Genomic DNA, 19390 nt, shown 5'->3' on the forward strand with positions numbered 1-19390 from the left:
GGTCAAATAGCCCTTACACAGCCTGGAGGTGTGTTTGGGGTCATTGTCCTGTTGAAAAATAAATGATGGTCCAACTAAACGTAAACCGGATGGAATAGCATGCCGCTGCAAGATGCTGTGGTAGCCATGCTGGTTCAGTATGCCTTCAATTTTGAATAAATCCCCAACAGTGTCACCAGCAAAGCACCCCCACACCATCACACCTCCTCCTCCATGCTTCACGGTGGGAACCAGGCATGTAGAGTCCATCCGTTCACCTTTTCTGCGTCGCACAAAGACACGGTGGTTGGAACCAAAGATCTCAAATTTGGACTCCTCAGACCAAAGCACAGATTTCCACTGGTCTAATGTCCATTCCTTGTGTTCTTTAGCCCAAACAAGTCTCTTCTGCTTCTTGCCTGTCCTTAGCAGTGGTTTCCTAGCAGCTATTTTACCATGAAGGCCTGCTGCACAAAGTCTCCTCTTAACAGTTGTTGTAGAGATGTGTCTGCTGCTAGAACTCTGTGTGGCATTGACCTGGTCTCTAATCTGAGCTGCTGTTAACCTGCAATTTCTGAGGCTGGTGACTCGGATAAACTTATCCTCAGAAGTAGAGGTGACTCTTGGTCTTCCTTTCCTGGGGCGGTCCTCATGTGAGCCAGTTTCTTTGTAGCGCTTGATGGTTTTTGCAACTGCACTTGGGGACACTTTCAAAGTTTTCCCAATTTTTCGCACTGACTGACCTTCATTTCTTAAAGTAATGATGGCCACTCGTTTTTCTTTACTTAGCTGATTTTTTTCTTGCCATAATACAAATTCTAACAGTCTATTCAGTAGGACTATCAGCTGTGTATCCATCCAGACTTCTGCACTACACAACTGATGGTCCCAACCCCATTTATAAGGCAAGAAATCCCACTTATTAAACCTGACAGGGCACACCTGTGAAGTGAAGACCATTTCCGGTGACTACCTCTTGAAGCTCATCAAGAGAATGCCAAGAGTGTGCAAAGCAGTCATCAAAGCAAAAGGTGGCTACTGTGAAGAACCTAGAATATAAGACATATTTTCAGTTGTTTCACACTTTTTTGTTAAGTATATAATTCCACATGTGGTAATTCATAGTTTTGATGCCTTCAGTGTGAATGTACAATTTTCATAGTCATGAAAATACAGAAATTTCTTTAAATGAGAAGGTGTGTCCAAACTTTTGGTCTGTATTGTATATATATTTATCTTTATATTTTTTTTTTTGTGTGTAAATGCATTTTTGATGCGGATTTGACAAAACATTTATTTTTTTTTCTATGTTCAATAAAAAATGCACAGTTCCGCGTTATCTTTAAACACGCAATAGATAAAAGTATTCATAAAATCCAATCCATATTGCTTAAACTGTTAAGTCTAGTAGGTTTCCTGTACAAAAAATTTCATTGAAAAAATGTCATAATTTTTGCTGTATGGGAACATGGCCTTACGATGAATTCACATGCTGCAGCATTTTCTGAGCCGGAGTCTGACCTTAGCTTTCTGGATGGGTTTTTCTTCTTTTTTCCCTGGTCTATGTGCTCCTGTCACTATCTGTGTTTTATTTCCATTACAAAAGGGCGTCCCAACCCCCCCATCAGTTGTCTCTCCGCCCTGGTCCCCTGCAGTGATATTGGGGGGGACGGTGGCATGCTGGTGGTGGAGGAGGGTCTGTCTTGTGGGATCTCGGGAGCAGGGCTCTTCTCATTATTCAGCTTTCTTGATTAGATGTCGAGGTCGCACCTTTTCCACAAATCCTGATTACATTTCACTATATACCAATACTGTGTGCAAAACTGAATTTAATTTCCCCTTTTCCTCTTCCTTTTGCCCCCATTTTTAATCAATGCTGATATTCTGGTTCCAATACAGAGAATTCATCATGGCGGATACTAGATGATGACACAGATCATTAATAGATATTTTTTTTTATCTATAAATTAAAATTAAAGTGGGTCTATAGGATAAAAAATTGCCAACCCTGGTGCATGTTGGTTTTGCAAAAAAATAACGGCTACTGGAGGCCCTATAACAGCCAAGACAATTAAAGGGATTGTCCACTTTCACAACTTTGATTACCCCATAACTTTTTAACTGATGGCCTATCATTAGGATAGGTCCTCAATACCTAATTGGTGGGGTTGCGACACCCGGCCTCCTCCTCAGCTGTTCCGAGTGCAACAAGCGGAAATGCGCAGGTGCGGAGCTGAATGGCACAACTGTATACCGGCCACTGTCGGGTACAGCACATTCACCCCATATTCGAGTCAATAGGGGCAGATGTGCGCAAACAATATACAGTTGACTGAGCTGCTCTGCAACTGTGCATTTCCACCGCCTCCTGCACTTGGAACAGCTGAGGGAGACCTGGTGTCGCAACGCCACTGATCAGAACACTAGAATGGGCTATTTGGTCCTGTACAATCTGCCTGGCCAATATTTATCTTCTGCCATCTACATAGTTCTAGTTCCATGTGTATTTTCCATCATTGTTAGCTGGCTTCGGCTTGAGCTCTATTCTCTTGCACTCTTCTACTTCAGTGCAGAGTTTCGTTGCCTGCTGCTGACAGATTACTGATTCTTTTGTTGATGCATATGGCAAAGAAATAATCTGCCCTATGTATCGACATAGCAGCATGTCCAGTTTCACATCTCCTCTCACTGCCTCTATATGCAAGGCCCATCCTGGAGGACGTTACGCCTCTCAGCCTCTCTATGCACGTCTCCAGTATATATCTCCTTTCATCCTGTGTATATATACAGCCCTATCCTGCAGTACATCACTACTTTCAGCCTTCTATAGAAAAAACACAAAATTTGAGCTTGGTTTAAGATGGTATACATGCAGCACATAAATGCATGTTTCACAATGGCCATGAATCAGAAAAACCTACAAGAGGCAAAATGAAAATAAACCCTGCTGGAAATAAATAAAAAGCAAGTGCATTTAAATAAAATAGGGGTCTTAGTAACAATGTTTTTGATCAAAAATAGTATGAAAGCCATCCCACCACGACAAGGTGAACCCATTCGGGATAGAACCTACTCTGTTTAATATTAAAAACCTTACCATGTGTCAAAGTTGACCTCTGTGTGAATAAGGGCAGACTGAGGCCCCTGTCCCAAACTAGGAACACCAGCCAAGGGAAGCTTTCTATTGCCAGCCCCATCCATCAGTATATATTTCCTTTCAGCCTCTATTTACAGCCTCATCCTGCAGTACACAGCTGCATCCTGCAGTACTCCACTCTCCTCTGCTCTTCTATATACAGCCCCATCCTGCAGTACAGAACTCTTCTCAGGCTTCCATAGACAGGCCCATCCTGCAGTACTCTACTCTCATCTGCTCCTCTATAAACAGCCCCATCCTGTAGTACAGCACTCTTCTCTGCTCCTCTATATACAGCCCCATCCTGCAGTACTCCACTCTCCTCTGCTCCTCTATATACAGCCCCATCCTGTAGTACAGCACTCTTCTCTGCTCCTCTATATACAGCCCCATCCTGTAGTACAGCACTCTTCTCTGCTCCTCTATATACAGCCCCATCCTGCAGTACTCCACTCTCCTCTGCTCCTCTATATACAGCCCCATCCTGTAGTACAGCACTCTTCTCTGCTCCTCTATATACAGCCCCATCCTGTAGTACAGCACTCTTCTCTGCTCCTCTATATACAGCCCCATCCTGCAGTATATCACTCTTCTCAGTTACCTGAACATTTGCATTCTGCTTCTTTGTGGTATGAGCTCTTAAAGGGGTTGTCCACTACTTGGACAGCCCCTTCTCAATTCCTATATTAGTACATGTTCAAGCGTCCTGTATTTGGTCAGTGCTTTACATTAGTATTTGTATCACCAACTCTTGGTTCTGGCTTAAATACAAAAGTGGTGACGTGTTTCTATTATACTTTTCCTTTGATTGTTCAACTCCTGGTTTTGGCTACAAATACTGATGTAAAATACTGACCAAATACTCAACGTGTGAACGTGGCCTTATACTCTTCCTAGGTGGCGGTACTGGCTGTCACTGGGATCACATGACCTTATTACATCACGCGATTCCTGTGGCCAATCAGTGCTGACTTCATTCTGTCCTTTTTTGTGAAAAAAAACAAGAGATCCGGAGGAAGTGAGAGTTGCTGCTGATCTCTCTTCTTCCGGGTGTCTTGATTTGTCAGAAGGAGGAGCGAATGAAGCCAGCGCTGATTGGCCACAAGGATTGCGTGACATAAGAGTCATGCGATACCTGGGAGAGCCAGTCCTGACATCACAGGAACGGCACCGGAGGTATCAGTTTATTGAACGAGTTATTTTAATGGGGATTAAATATGAGGTTTTGGGAATAACTCTATAAGTTGAGGATGTTTTTTTTTTTTTTTTATTTTAGTATAAACTGCACCGTGAATGTAAATGTTCCCTTTGTACTTTTGGCACTATAAAAGGAACACCTTTTGGCGAATTTATGAAACTTCCTAAAAGAAAAATTTTGTTGCCCACAGCAAACATTTATATCACCGCTTGCGTTTTAGTAGTTTACGGAATAAAGAGCTTGAGCTGTGGCTGTTATGGGAAAATAGGTGCAGAATTTTATTTTGACGCGCTGGATACGTTGAGTTCCATACAGTCCGGTGGGCTGCAGCTGTCTCTTGTTTTTTGTTAAAGTGGGAAACATTCGCTACAAAACAAACAAAAAACCCCTACCTGTATTCCCCTGGCATTTGCTAGCACTTGGATCCCAGTACTCTGATACCATGGCGGTATGATCCAGCCGCTGTGGGGCAACTCCTCGTGGGCATGTTTGGTTCAGGCTTACACAGTGCTCTCCGCTAAGCACGAAGTCAATCGGGGTTTCATTCAGAATACCTGAGAAAACATTTTGTGACGGGAACCCCAACCCAGGGCTGTGGAGTCAGAGTCCGTATAAAATAGAGCGACTCAGACTCCTAAAATAAATAATAAATTGGTGCAGTAGTACAATGCAGGATCTGCTGTAAATGTTTTCATAAGAATTTGGGAAAGTTATGAAATGTCCTTTTTCTCTGATCTCAGGATCTCGGCTTTTAGTGGAGATGAATCTGCTGCACTTTATGTACACGCTCAGTAGTGGCCGGGGCTGCACTTTATGTACACGCTCAGTAGTGACCGGGGCTGCACTTTATGTACACGCTCAGTAGTGACCGGGGCTGCACTTTATGTACACGCTCAGTAGTGGCCGGGGCTGCACTTTATGTACACGCTCAGTAGTGACCGGGGCTGCACTTTATGTACACGCTCAGTAGTGACCGGGGCTGCACTTTATGTACACGCTCAGTAGTGACCGGGGCTGCACTTTATGTACACGCTCAGTAGTGGCCGGGGCTGCACTTTATGTACACGCTCAGTAGTGACCGGGGCTGCACTTTATGTACACGCTCAGTAGTGACCGGGGCTGCACTTTATGTACACGCTCAGTAGTGACCGGGGCTGCACTTTATGTACACGCTCAGTAGTGACCGGGGCTGCACTTTATGTACACGCTCAGTAGTGACCGGGGCTGCACTTTATGTACACGCTCAGTAGTGACCGGGGCTGCACTTTATGTACACGCTCAGTAGTGACCGGGGCTGCACTTTATGTACACGCTCAGTAGTGGCCGGGGCTGCACTTTATGTACACGCTCAGTAGTGACCGGGGCTGCACTTTATGTACACGCTCAGTAGTGACCGGGGCTGCACTTTATGTACACGCTCAGTAGTGACCGGGGCTGCACTTTATGTACACGCTCAGTAGTGACCGGGGCTGCACTTTATGTACACGCTCAGTAGTGACCGGGGCTGCACTTTATGTACACGCTCAGTAGTGACCGGGGCTGCACTTTGTGTACACGCTCAGTAGTGACCGGGGCTGCACTTTATGTACACGCTCAGCAGTGACCGGGGCTGCACTTTGTGTACACGCTCAGTAGTGACCGGGGCTGCACTTTATGTACACGCTCAGTAGTGACCGGGGCTGCACTTTATGTACACGCTCAGCAGTGACCGGGGCTGCACTTTGTGTACACGCTCAGCAGTGACCGGGGCTGCACTTTGTGTACACGCTCAGCAGTGACCGGGGCTGCACTTTGTGTACACGCTCAGTAGTGACCGGGGCTGCACTTTGTGTACACGCTCAGTAGTGACCGGGGCTGCACTTTGTGTACACGCTCAGTAGTGACCGGGGCTGCACTTTGTGTACACGCTCAGTAGTGACCGGGGCTGCACTTTATGTACATGCTCAGTAGTGACCGGGGCTGTGGAGTCAGGAATATTGAGGAGTCGGAGGTTTGGCGTACCAACTCCACAGCCCTGCCCCAACGTTGCCCTGAAGGAGCCATACACTTGAATGAAGCTGATGGAGTCACTGTGGATGCCATCTGGCCTCTATCCCAGTAATTTTGATCTTTCAGTGGTTTGCCATTTTTTGTGCATGTCAGAAGAAAACTAATACTGGCTGGTGAGGGGCCAGACCGTGTTCACAGCAAGTCCACCAGCTTCTTTCAGGTGACTGCTTCTGTCGGGGTTGCCATCTGAATAGTGTTTTGGAGATTCCATCAGAAATCCTGGAATGGTGCTCACCGGAGAGCACTGTATGTTGTCTCTGGCACCAGTGGTGATCAACGTTGGCGATTTACAAGCTAATTGTGTGTGATTTAGGATGGATACGTTAATGGCCACTGGGTAGAAGCGTCATGATATTCGCAGGGTGGCTTATATAGTCATATTGTAGGTGACATGGTTCCCCAGCATCAAAGCAATGGGCCTAAGTGTAGGAGCCGGAGGTGCAGAAGTGCCCAATAGTGGTGACCCTGAGGTGCCTTGAGGACCACACTTGATGGCACATTTGCACAGCACTTCATAGTCCAGTCTGTATGTACCGAGAATCGTCGCCTTATTTATTTTCTACATGTGTTTGTTACTAGTAGTGTTGAGCGAATTTGTTCAGCATTTCAAATTCGGGTTCGTGTAATCTGCGTGACAACGTGGCAAATCAGGGATATTCATGGGTGGAGCCTTTTTTTTTTGCGCGAACAAGCCGGGACCCCAGATGAGGTTTCCTCCTGACAATTCAGTGGAGGCTGCGTATGGCCATGAGGTTCTGCACCTCCCTGCAACGGAGGCTGTGTATGGCCATGAGGTTCTGCACCTCCCCGCAACCTCTTGGCCGATTAACAAGTGGATGTAGGAGCAGACGGCTCTCCCCAAGCTTTATGGCGTAGAGGTCACGAGTCCGTCTCGCACTGCTGCATTCAGACATGGGGAAGTGGAAAGGATTATTGGGGGCCCTTTTTGTTTGGGAGTGGGCTTCTACAGACCGGGTGGGTCCTAGTTCTGTGTTAAAGCTTTGATGAATAGGGCCTTGTGTGCTTTCTGAAATGCCGCAGCGTTTGTGAGAGAAATGTACATGGCTGTGATTGTGCTGCCGGGGGTTTGGCAGCATAAATCCAATGGCTGCTTCCCTGTCAACTTCTGCTGCAGATTTTCATCAGAGCTTATTCTTCACAAAAGATTAAAACGGAGACAATTCTGCCGCTAAATCCACTCTTATTTGTTGTGGATACTGGCACAGATGGAGACTGTCTGCATGTTCCCTATGGCATCATTCACACATCACTGATTTCTTACGTCTGCAAAAAATTGTCCAATTGCCAGCAGTGATTAATCAGTGCAATTTTGTAATTTTTCGTACGTGTGGTTGAAAATTGCATTGCAAAATCTTACTGTTCAGGGTCAAATGGCATGTAAGCGGATTCCAGAATATTTTTTTCCCTAATCTCCTTTAACTCTGTATATAATGTAGTATAGGTGCACACAAATATTGACTGATCGCCTCCTTCCCCAGTTTGCAGCGCTGCTGCGATCATCGGTGTGGTGCGGAGCTTGGGGCTCGTTCAGTCGGCAGGTTTTCTCGTATGAGTGCGATCTGTGTTTTTCATTGATAGCCATTGTACCTATGACAGTGTGTATATGTATTTTTTACCTTTGACGTAGTAGTCTGCACAGAAACTTATCTGATATTGATCTACGTGTTGGATTGAAGTCTACGGCTGCCGTCCGCGTTCTGTCCGCTTTGCACGTATTGTTTGATGGGAGGTTTCTGCAGCTTCTCCAATCAAACAAAAAGTCTGCCGCTCTGATCAAAAACCGTGATAAAGCGGACAAGAAAAATCTGTCTGAATGAGCTCTTACATTGAGAAAGCGGCTTCGGGTTCACAAACAATCTCCTGTGAGATTTGGTCGATGTGATTTCAGGTCAGAAAAGAAACAGAATGGCTCTGGAAACCGGGGAAGGTGGCGATCGGTAGTATTTTAAAGGGAGCATGCAGCCCAATTTTTGGGCACCATGTATCTGACAATGGCTGCATGTATGACTCAGGAACGCTGCAGCTTTTCACAGAAAAACATACTTTGAAAGTTGGTGGCGCCCCATGAGTGACAGGTCCCCAGGGGAGCGGGCCGGGAGAAGCCACCGGGTGTCCAATAAGTCTCCCATGTAGCTGGATCTCCGGCGGCTTGTACCAGGCTGAGGTGGTACAGCCGGGGGCCGATGCATGCTGCCCTGGATATCAGGGCTGTGGAGTCTGTGTCGCCCATTTTGGTGGAGTCGGTATAACTCCTAAAATATATAATAAATTGGGTACAGTATTAAAATGCAGTTTCTGGGGAATTCCAGCATTGCAGACCTTTGGCATTCTAGCTGTTAATTTGCTGAGGTAATCTTGAGAAATTTCCCCCCATGCTTCCTGAAGCCCCTCCACAAGTTGGATTGGCTTGGTGGGCACTTTTTGCGTACCATACGGTCAAGCTGCTCCCACAACAGCTAATTGGGATTGAGATCTGGTGACTGTGCTGGCCACTCCATTAAAGATAGAATACCAGCTGCCTGCTTCTTCCCTATATAATTCATGCATAATTTGAAGGTGTGCTTTGGGTCATTGTCCTGTTGTAGGATGAAATTGGTTCCAATCTAGCGCTGTCCACAGGGTATGGCATGGCGTTGCAAAATGGAGTGATAACCTTCCTTAATCAAAATCCCATTTACCTTGTACAAATCTGCCACTTTACCAGCACCAAAGCAACCCCAGACCATCACATTACCTCCACCATGCTTGACAGATGGCGTCAGGCACTCTTCCAGCATCTTTTCAGTTGTTCTGCGTCTCACAAATGTTCTTCTGTGTGATCCAAACACCTCAAACTTTGATTCGTCTGTCCATAAAACTTTTTTCCAGTCTTCCTCTGTCCAATGTCTGTGTTCTTTCGCCCATATTAATCTTTTCCTTTTATTAGCCAGTCTCAGATATGGCTTTTTCTTTGCCACTTTGCCCTGAAGGCCAGCATCCCAGAGTCGCGTCTTCCCTGTAGACGTTGACACTGGCGTTTTGCGTGTACTATTTAATGAAGCTGCCAGTTGAGGAGCTGTGAGGCGTTGATTTCTCACACTATAGACTCTAATGTACTTGTCTTGTTGCTCAGTTGTGCAGCGAGGCTCCCACTTCTCTTTCTACTCTGGCTAGAGCCTGTTTGTGCTCTCCTCTGAAGGGAGTAGTACACACCGTTGCAGAAAATCTTTAGTTTCTTGGCAATATCTTGCATGGAATAGCCTTCATTTCTAAGAACAAGAATAGACTGTCGAGTTTTACATGAAAGTTCTCTTTTTCTGGCCATTTTGAGAGTTTCATAGAACAAACAAATATAATGCTCCAGATTCTCAACTAGCTCAAAGGAAGGTCAATTTAATAGCTTCTCAAATCAGCTATAAAACATACTTGTGCAAGGGTTTTCTTGGGTTTTCTAAACATCCATTAGCTTCTTACACAGTTAGCAAACACAATGTACCATTAAAACACTGCAGTGGTGGTTGCTGGAAATGGGCCTCTATACACCTATGTAGATATTGCAATAAAAACAAGACGTTTACAGCTAGAATAGTCATTTACCACATTAATAATGTATAGAGTGTATTTCTGATTCATTTAATGTTGGCTGCATTGAAAAAAATGTGCTTTTCTTTCAAAAATAATGAAATTTCTAAATGACCCCAAACTTTTGAATGGTAGTGTAACTAGTAAGGAAAATTGCTGCAATCTACAGAGAATAAATGTGTCGGATGGTCAGGAAGGCGCGCTCGGGAATACTTGCTTCCAATAACTATGCTGTGTAAACAGGCTGACCATCACCCGGCAAACTAACAAAACACTTGTTCGTCAGGTGAAATGATCTTTGGTACGACTATAATATTGTGCTTCTGGGCAGCACGTCGTCTATGTGCACTGAACTATTACCGATTGATGATCACGCGTGGTCGACCCATGTGGCAGGCTATTAAACGATCGCTGTCCGGCAGTCGTTTAACTCTTCTAGGTGTCAGTGGAAAGCTTAGACGTCAGTATGTTTTCTTCATATACTCTATTAATCATTAAGGCTGGTGAAATCTATATGTCTATAACCCTGCGACTACATTGTGACTGGAGATCCTATGCACCCCACCCCCATCCTCGGAGGAACGGGGTTTGAAAGAGTGCAGCAGGGTGTGTGAGCAGCAGGCGTTCCCTGTCCATTTAAACAAGTGTCCCCACCCTGGGTGTGCCGCTGCGCTCGCCTCTCCCCAGATCCCTGAAGACACAGCACAGAGTAAACACGCAGGCGTGCAGCCATTTATAAGCTGGCTCTTTTATTTCCACCATTTGTGTGCCGCTGCTGACAACTAGTGAAATCTTCTTTTGTCGGGGTACTGCTGCACTTCTATCAGGCTAACAAGTGCAATCACCTCGGACTCGGGCTGGTAGACGCGCGTTGTGGTGGTGAAGGGCCTACAGAATCTGCCTACGGAGCCTTCACCCCCAACTTGTAGCTCATGTTTATCCAGTCTGCGCACTGCTGCTGTAATATTGATGCGTATTTTATGTATTTATGTGGTTTTACATAATTCTATTTCTCCTTTCGTCTCGTGTTTAGGCCTACAGCTCCTCTCTGCTCATGCCGTCCCATTGTAAAGTTGGCGCAGAGACATCTGCTCCTCTCCTGACTGACATCAAGATGGAGCCTCCGGAGCAGCTCCTGGACAGTGACTGCAGCATGCCTCAGGCGGAGCCGGTGGACCTCTCCTTACACAAGCCCAAGTCCTCCATCCTCATGTCTCAGAGTCCTCCTCCCACCACGTCCGCGTTTCCTAGCGCGCTCCTCGCAGGACCTCAGGTGGTCTCCTTGTCTGGCCTCGGTTCTGCGGTTCCCGCTGTACTTTCTCCAGGTTCGATTTTGGCATCGACGCAGGGCAGTGGTGGGCAGCAGATCCTCCACGTCATACACACCATCCCATCAGTAAACTTACCCAGCAAAATGGGCAGTTTGCAAACCATTCCTGTGGTGGTGCAGTCGCTGCCTGTGGTGTACACCACCCTGCCCACCGATGGCATCACAGCGGCCATTACTGTCCCACTGATAGGAGCTGATGGGAAAACCACAGGTGAGTTCATTGCTGATAGTTGTCATAATGGCTGCACTTGTAACCTCGGGGAGCCCACCCTGCGGTGCCTGTATAGTGGCGTCACTATGGGTGGAAACCTTTCTAGGGCTACTTTCATACCATCAGTATTTGATGTTGCAGATTTTCTACCTCATTTCTGCCCCTATCTTGGGGATTTGGTTACCTGGGTTTTTTTTTATTCCATTTTTGAATGTTTTTATTGTGGTTTTGTCTTTTTGGTTTGTCATGTTTTAAGTAAAGCTGTTTTGTTTTTCATCCTTCCTGGTATTTGGCTTTGACACAACTTTATTGATAGTCAGTGGAAACTCACTAAAAACACATGTTTTTTTATTTGCTGAATTTCTGCTTCCAGTGCAGTTCTGTGGGAAAATCTGCTCATAAGGCTATGTGCCCACGTTGCATATTTTTACGCTTCTCCCTGGCGGGAAAATCGCATGCGGATTCTACATGCGGATTTTACATGCGGTTTTCCCGCCAGGTAGAAGCGTTTGTCGAGCGTTTTTGCAGCATTTCCGCATGCGGGTTGACAAGCGATTTTAGCATCACTTGGAAAGTGCTTGACAACTTGTTCACACTATATAAATCCATGCAACCGGCATATATAGTGTGACCAAGTAATAGTTAAAAAAAAAAAAGAATCAGAATGGTAAAAAATAAAAAAATAAAGTTTATACTCACCTACCGATGCATTCACTGCCCCGTCCGGAGTCTTGAGCTGCTCACGCTGTTGTGTGCAGGACCTGCGGTGACATCATTGAGTCATGTGATGGGTCACATGACTCAATGACGTGGCAGGTCCTTCACACAACAGCGCGACGGCGGGAAAACACCGGGAAGACATCAGAAGATAAGTATAAACTTTATTTTTTCTTTTTTTTACAGGTTCTTTGGTACCCAGGTCTGGATGAGTCTCCTCTCCTCCAGACTTAGGTACCATCCGCACATTGATTCCGCATGCGGAAACGCAAAATTAATGAACATGCTGCGGATTTTTGACCGCAGCATATACGCTGCGGAAAAATCCGCAGCATGGGCATTGACATTGCGGAATGCCATTGGGGACCATGGGGTGCGGATATACATGCGTTTTTACAAGCATTTACGCTGCGGAAATTCCGCAGCATATACGCTTGTGATGCGCAACGTGGGCACACAGCCTGAAGCTCCACGTACCCGCAAGAGAAGTCAACGCACCGCGGGTTGGTTAAAAACACTGTAGCTTTAACCCCGTCACGACATGTGCCATATGTATACGGCACATGTGGTGCCTCCTCCTTTTGTGCAGGCTCTGGCGCTGAGCCGCATCTTTCCCGGCACATAACAAGTGATGTGATCATGGGCCCCAAACAGCCACGGCTGCGCTCATGATCCGTCCGCTACTGCGCTCATGATCCGTCCGCGGCTGCGCTCATGATCCGTCCGCGGCTGCGCTCATGATCCGTCCGCGGCTGCGCTCATGATCCGTCCGCGGCTGCGCTCATGATCCGTCCGCGGCTGCGCTCATGATCCGTCCGCGGCTGCGCTCATGATCCGTCCGCGGCTGCGCTCATGATCCGTCCGCGGCTGCGCTCATGATCCGTCCGCGGTTGCGCTCATGATCCGTCCGCGGCTGCGCTCATGATCCGTCCGCTGCTGCGCTCATGATCCGTCCGCGCCTGCGCTCATGATCCGTCCGCGCCTGCGCTCATGATCCGTCCGCGGCTGCGCTCATGATCCGTCCGCGGCTGCGCTCATGATCCGTCCGCGGCTGCGCTCATGATCCGTCCGCGCCTGCGCTCATGATCCGTCCGCGCCTGCGCTCATGATCCGTCCGCGCCTGCGCTCATGATCCGTCCGCGGCTGCGCTCATGATCCGTCCGCGGCTGCGCTCATGATCCGTCCGCGCCTGCGCTCATGATCCGTCTGCGGCTGCTGACGTGTTAAATGCCGATTCCAAACTCCGACAGCAGCATTTAACATGGCTGCGCTGGAAACGCGTCACTAGGTCTGTCCATCGGCGCCCGTCACATGATTGCGTGTGTTTGTCATTGCTGAACTGCTATTAGCGCCACCCAGTGGTCGGTGTCCATTGCAGATGAGCATTCCTGCTCCACACAGCAGGACTGAAGCCGTATGTGTAACACAAGCGATCAGAATATTGCAGCTTCTTGTCTCCCATAGACAATATTGAAGCAAGTGAAAAGTTAAAAAAAAAAAAAAAAAAAAAAAAAGTTTTTAAAAATATTAAAATGAAAGTTCAGCTCACCCCCCTTTTGTACCACTTTTTGTGTGTGGGGGGCCGCTGAGCTCTGTGCCTCTTGCCAGATTTGGAGAGTGAGTGCCTGCTGAAGCGGTTTTATTTATTTTTACAGAGTTCAGGGCCTGCTTTCTTGAAAGTGGACAGCCCCTTTAATTATATTGAAATGATAGGAAAATAAAGGGAACAACATTTTGCAAACCTCTGGGTTCCTTCAGCATTGAGTGTGATCCCTGCCCTTCACCTCACTGATGGCGGCCAGGGCGTGTATTACTGGCTGTGTGAGGAATGATCTGCTGCAGGTGGACCCGAGAATCATCCAGATGGTGCTGGAACCACAGCGCCGCTCTACTGGCCCATTGTAAATACTGCTGTGAGTGATTGATTGTGGCTTTTACATGGCTAACCCCTTAATGACCAGGCAGAATTTGACTTTAATGTCCACAGTTTAAAAAAAAAACCTATAAATTCTCATCCGCTTAGTTCTGAGCTCTTGGTGTTTTCTGTGATGAGTTATATTCTCCAGGGGCAGTAATCCGGAGAGCCCTGACGCCTGACTCGCCTGGTTTGTATAGTGTTGTTCCTTTTACACGGAGCTGTAGCGAGGGTTATTTTTGCATGAATATATGTAACTTCCAATGGGCCTAATTTTGGGTACATATATTAGATTTTTGTTGTCTTTTTGATTTCATTTTGTGTGCTCTTGTTGCAAGATAAATAGTTTTATAGTATTACAGCAATATCCAATTTGTAACTTTTTTTTTACCATATTTTGACAGCAATAACTTTCACTTTTTGTTTGCTGAGCTGTATGAGGGCTTATAATCTACATAAGCTGTTTTTAATATAACTTTGACTCCATACTGAAGCTTCGCAGCCACATTTTGGCCTCAAGAAAGGTTCACACGATGAGCTGAAATATCGCCACATGGGCCATTTACACTATAATTTACACTATTTTTGGAGTACATACAATTTTTTTGTATATTCCCAAGATACCAGTGAAAACTACAGTTTCTGTCCCTGAAATTACATATCAATTATTGCGAATGGTAAAAAAATTCAATGTACAAGAGAGGAAGAAGACTAGAACTCTAGCGCCACCTACTGGAAGTGGCAATCCTAAAAGTCAATGTTGACCCTTTAACGAGTCTTGCTATATGACTTAAAGGGTACGTTAAAGGGTTGGTATTGACCTGTAGGATTGCTACTTCCAATAGGTGGCGCTATAGAGTTCTAGTCCTCTTCCTCTCTGAAGAGGCATATTTAATTTCCCAGTGGAGCATGCAAGGCGTTTAAGTCTCCTTATACTGGCATGCTAGACCTGCAATGTCACTCTCCACAAGGAGAAACCTTATTTACCCCTTAGATCCTAAGAAAAAAAATATTTTTATAAAAAAACAAAACAAATTTCTAAGCACCGTTCATAATTGACATGTACCATATTTTAAATCCATCCATCTATCCATCCATCTCTCCATCCATCCATCTCTCCATCCATCCATCTCTCCATCCATCCATCTCTCCATCCATCCATCTCTCCATCCATCCATCTCTCCATCCATCCATCTCTCCATCCATCCATCTCTCCATCCATCCATCTCTCCATCCATCCATCTCTCCATCCATCCATCTCTCCATCCATCCATCTCTCCATCCATCCATCTCTCCATCCATCCATCTCTCCATCCATCCATCCATCTCTCCATCCATCCATCCATCTCTCCATCCATCCATCCATCTCTCCATCCATCCATCCATCTCTCCATCCATCCATCCATCTCTCCATCCATCCATCCATCTCTCCATCCATCCATCCATCTCTCCATCCATCCATCCATCTCTCCATCCATCCATCCATCTCTCCATCCATCCCTCCATCCATCCATCTCTCCATCCATCCATCCATCTCTCCATCCATCCATCCATCTCTCCATCCATCCATCTCTCCATCCATCCATCTCTCCATCCATCCATCTCTCCATCCATCCATCTCTCCATCCATCCATCTCTCCATCCATCCATCCATCCCCATTCTGGTATATATGGTCCCATCACGCTGCACACGCCAAAAAATGAAGTATTCTACTCTCCTTCCCTCTGCTCCAGCGCTGCGTCCTTCTCTGCTGCCGGCAGCTGATCTCAGCGTGTGAGCAGCGCATGACGTCCCTGTCCTGCTTCCCACATTTTGAGGTCAGCTGCCAGAATAGTCACTGCTCCATATGCCTGGGACTATGGCATGGAGAGGAGTGAATATTCAGTTTTCTTTAACAGCAGGCACACGTGATCGCCCGGCTGCAGGAAGCCGGCGGCTGCAGCCGACACTGTCCGCTATTAAGGAAAACTGAATATTCACTGCTCTCCACTCCCCTGAGCACGGGGAGCAGCCGGCTCCGGCCTCTGTGACCCGCTCTCCCCCTAGCCACTGCCACAACCATCGAGACTATAAGACGCACCCCCCATTTTCCTCCAAAATTTTGGAGATAAATGCGTGTCTTATGGTACGAAAAATATGGGTACTTTTATTTACATATTACATTTTTCCATAATTAGTTTTATTCATCCCACCTCCCAAAAGTGTAATGAAAAATGATGAAGAAGTCCGTAGATGCCACACAATGGTGCCCATGAAAACGGCATCTTATCATGAAGATTCGGAAAACTGTTACATTTATCACTCTGGTGCTTTTTATCTACAAAAGTAATAAAACATGAATACAACTATATGAAATGTGCTCTGCCCACGTGTGTACTGGCCCAGAGAATGAAGGGTTAACGCCGTCACAAAACCACAAAATAATGTCCCTGATCAATACAACTCATTCTGCAAAAAACAAGCCCCCCTATGGGTGCATCAAAGAAAATAGCAATGTTATAAAAAACATTCTAAAGGCTCAAAATACGTCTGTCCTGGGCGGGCCGGGGCTGACTGGCGGGCGGGCGGGCCGGGGCTGACTGGCGGAGGGGCGGACTGGCGGGCGGGCCGGGGCGGACTGGCTGGCCGGGGCTGGCTGGCGGACGGGCGGGCTGGCCAGGGCTGGCTGGCGGGCGGGCGGGCTGGCCAGGGATGGCTGGCGGGCGGGCGGGCCGGGGCGGACTGGCGGGCGGGCTGGCTGGCGGGCGGGCGGGCCGGGGTTGACTGGCGGGCGGACTGGCGGGCGGGCTGGCTGGCGGGCGGCCGAGGCTGGCGGGCGGGCCGGGGCCGACGTTCAGCTCTCAGTACATTCTGCAGTAAGTGAGTTCATCAGCTCGGATGTCCTGGGAATGTGTCAGTACGAGGTCGCCCCCTGCTGGTGACTCATTAAAACTTGTTTAATTCCAGCATGTTCGTTATTTGTATTTTTCAATCCTTTTGATGTCTTTTCAATTCTTGTTCCATTGTAACTATTGAACGGAATAATTACCTAATGACCCGTGTGGTAGGAGTGATATCAGTAGGATTGTACGTGTGTGGTCTCCACATTGCGCACGTTGTGGACTTATTGGTGTCTGTTCACACATTGATTGCAGGAGCGGCGCACAGTCTAATGCTGCAGTCTCCAGCGTCTGAAGTCGATGATTCTGATTCCAGGGCCGAGCAGTCGCCGTCTGATCCCGGACTCGTTGGTTTATCGTACTCAGGTATTACTTTCAGTGAGTGGTCTCAGCAGACCTTACTAGTTCTGGGTTTGTAGCTCTGTAACCCCCTTAAAAGATGCAGAAGCGTATTATTATTTTTTTATTTTTTTTTTACCAAAATCGGATTACATGTTGTTGTTCTTTTATTTGCTGGACGATATAAATACCGGGTAACTTGGTAACATGATTTTTCAGTCAGTAGAAATTTTTTTTGTAGTGGCTAAAAGAAATCAAAACTTAATAGAAAAAAATAAAATTTAGTGTTTCCTTCAACCCGAACACTTAAGTTGTTTTTTTTTTTTTTTTTTTTTTTTTTTTTTTACATTTTTGACCCTTTATTATCACTCGTGTATGGGAATGTCGGGATTTTTTTTCCCCTTTGCAGTTTGGTTTTGGCCACTGTTGTGTTGCATTTCTTGTGGGAGGTTGGACAACCAAAAACTGTTTGTTTTTTGGCTTCTTACTACATTTACCGTACGGGTTAATTTTATTAGTTTTTAAATTATTTTTAAGTGTTTAAAAAAAAAATACATTTTAAAATTTTTATTTTCAATACATTTAATCACATCAAAACCAGCAGCGCCACCAACATCAACGCAGGCTACCTATATACCTGTGTGGAGCTGCCTTGACCCCCACAAGAAGGCAGACGCCGAAATGTCTGGCGGGGAGTCAGCCTGGGTTTGTCACCACAACTCCACAGGTGTATGTGTATGTGTATGTATATATACAGTACAGACCAAAAGTTTGGACACACCTTCTCATTTAAAGATTTTTCTGTATTTTCATGACTTTGAAAATTGTACATTCACACTGAAGGGATCAAAACTATGAATTAACACGTGTGGAATTATATACTTACCAAAAAGTGTGAAACAACTGAAAATATGTCTTATATTCTAGGTTCTTCAATGTAGCCACCTTTTGCTTTGATGACTGCTTTACACACTCTTGGCATTCTCTTGATGAGCTTCAAGAGGTAGTCACCGGAAATGGTTTTCACTTCACAGGTGTGCCCTGTCAGGTTTAATAAGTGGGATTTCTTGCCTTATAAATGGGGTTGGGACCATCAGTTGTGTTGTGCAGAAGTCTGGTGGATAAACAGCTGATAGTCCTACTGAATAGACTGTTAGAAATTGTATTATGGCAAGAAAAAAGCAGCTAAGTAAAGAAAAATGAGCGACCATCATTACTTTAAGAAATGAAGGTCAGTCAGTCTGAAAAATTGGGAAAACTTTGAAAGTGTCCCCAAGTGCAGTTGCAAAAACCATCAGGCGCTACAAAGAAACTGGCTCACATGAGGACCGCCCCAGGAAAGGAAGACCAAGAGTCACCTCTGCTTCTGAGGATAAGTTTATCCGAGTCACCAGCCTCAGAAATCGCAGGTTAACAGCAGCTCAGATTATAGACCAGGTCAATGCCACACAGAGTTCTAGCAGCAGACACATCTCTACAACAACTGTTAAGAGGAGACTTTGTGCAGCAGGCCTTCATGGTAAAATAGCTGCTAGGAAATCACTGCTAAGGACAGGCAACAAGCAGAAGAGACTTGTTTGGGCTAAAGAACACAAGGAATGGACATTAGACCAGTGGAAATCTGTGCTTTGGTCTGATGAGTCCAAATTTGAAATCTTTGGTTCCAACCACCGTGTCTTTGTGCGATGCAGAAAAGGTGAACGGATGGACTCTACATGCCTGGTTCCCACCGTGAAGCATGGAGGAGGAGGTGTGATGGTGTGGGGGGGCTTTGCTGGTGACACTGTTGGGGATTTATTCAAAATTGAAGGCATACTGAACCAGCAGGGCTACCACAGCATCTTGCAGCGGCATGCTATTCTATCCGGTTTGCGTTTAGTTGGACCATCATTTATTTTTCAACAGCATAATGACGCCAAACACACCTCCAGGCTGTGTAAGGGCTATTTGACCAAGGACGAGAGCGATGGGGGGCTACGCCAGATGACCTGGCCTCCACAGTCACCAGACCTGAACCCAATCGAGATGGTTTGGGGTGAGCTGGACCGCAGAGT

General features: G+C 46.3%; 1 protein-coding gene across 3 annotated transcripts in view; it reads left to right on the plus strand.

Annotated features, from left to right (window-relative positions):
* The window catches only part of LOC141154114 (Krueppel-like factor 8), a 70152-nt gene that overhangs the window by 35313 nt on the left and 15449 nt on the right, over positions 1-19390 (plus strand). For 2 of the 3 annotated variants that reach the window (XM_073639584.1, XM_073639583.1), the window contains exons 2-3: positions 10978-11485; positions 17253-17363. In XM_073639584.1, the coding sequence (XP_073495685.1) occupies positions 10978-11485; positions 17253-17363 (619 nt within the window). Of the gene's footprint in view, positions 1-10619; positions 10751-10977; positions 11486-17252; positions 17364-19390 lie in introns of those variants that run through there. The other variant, XM_073639585.1, reaches the window with a different exon arrangement.

This window comes from Phyllobates terribilis, unplaced genomic scaffold (genome assembly GCF_046119375.1).
Source record: "Phyllobates terribilis strain yellow unplaced genomic scaffold, ASM4611937v1 Scaffold_7__3_contigs__length_470593459, whole genome shotgun sequence".
NCBI lineage: Eukaryota > Metazoa > Chordata > Amphibia > Anura > Dendrobatidae > Phyllobates > Phyllobates terribilis.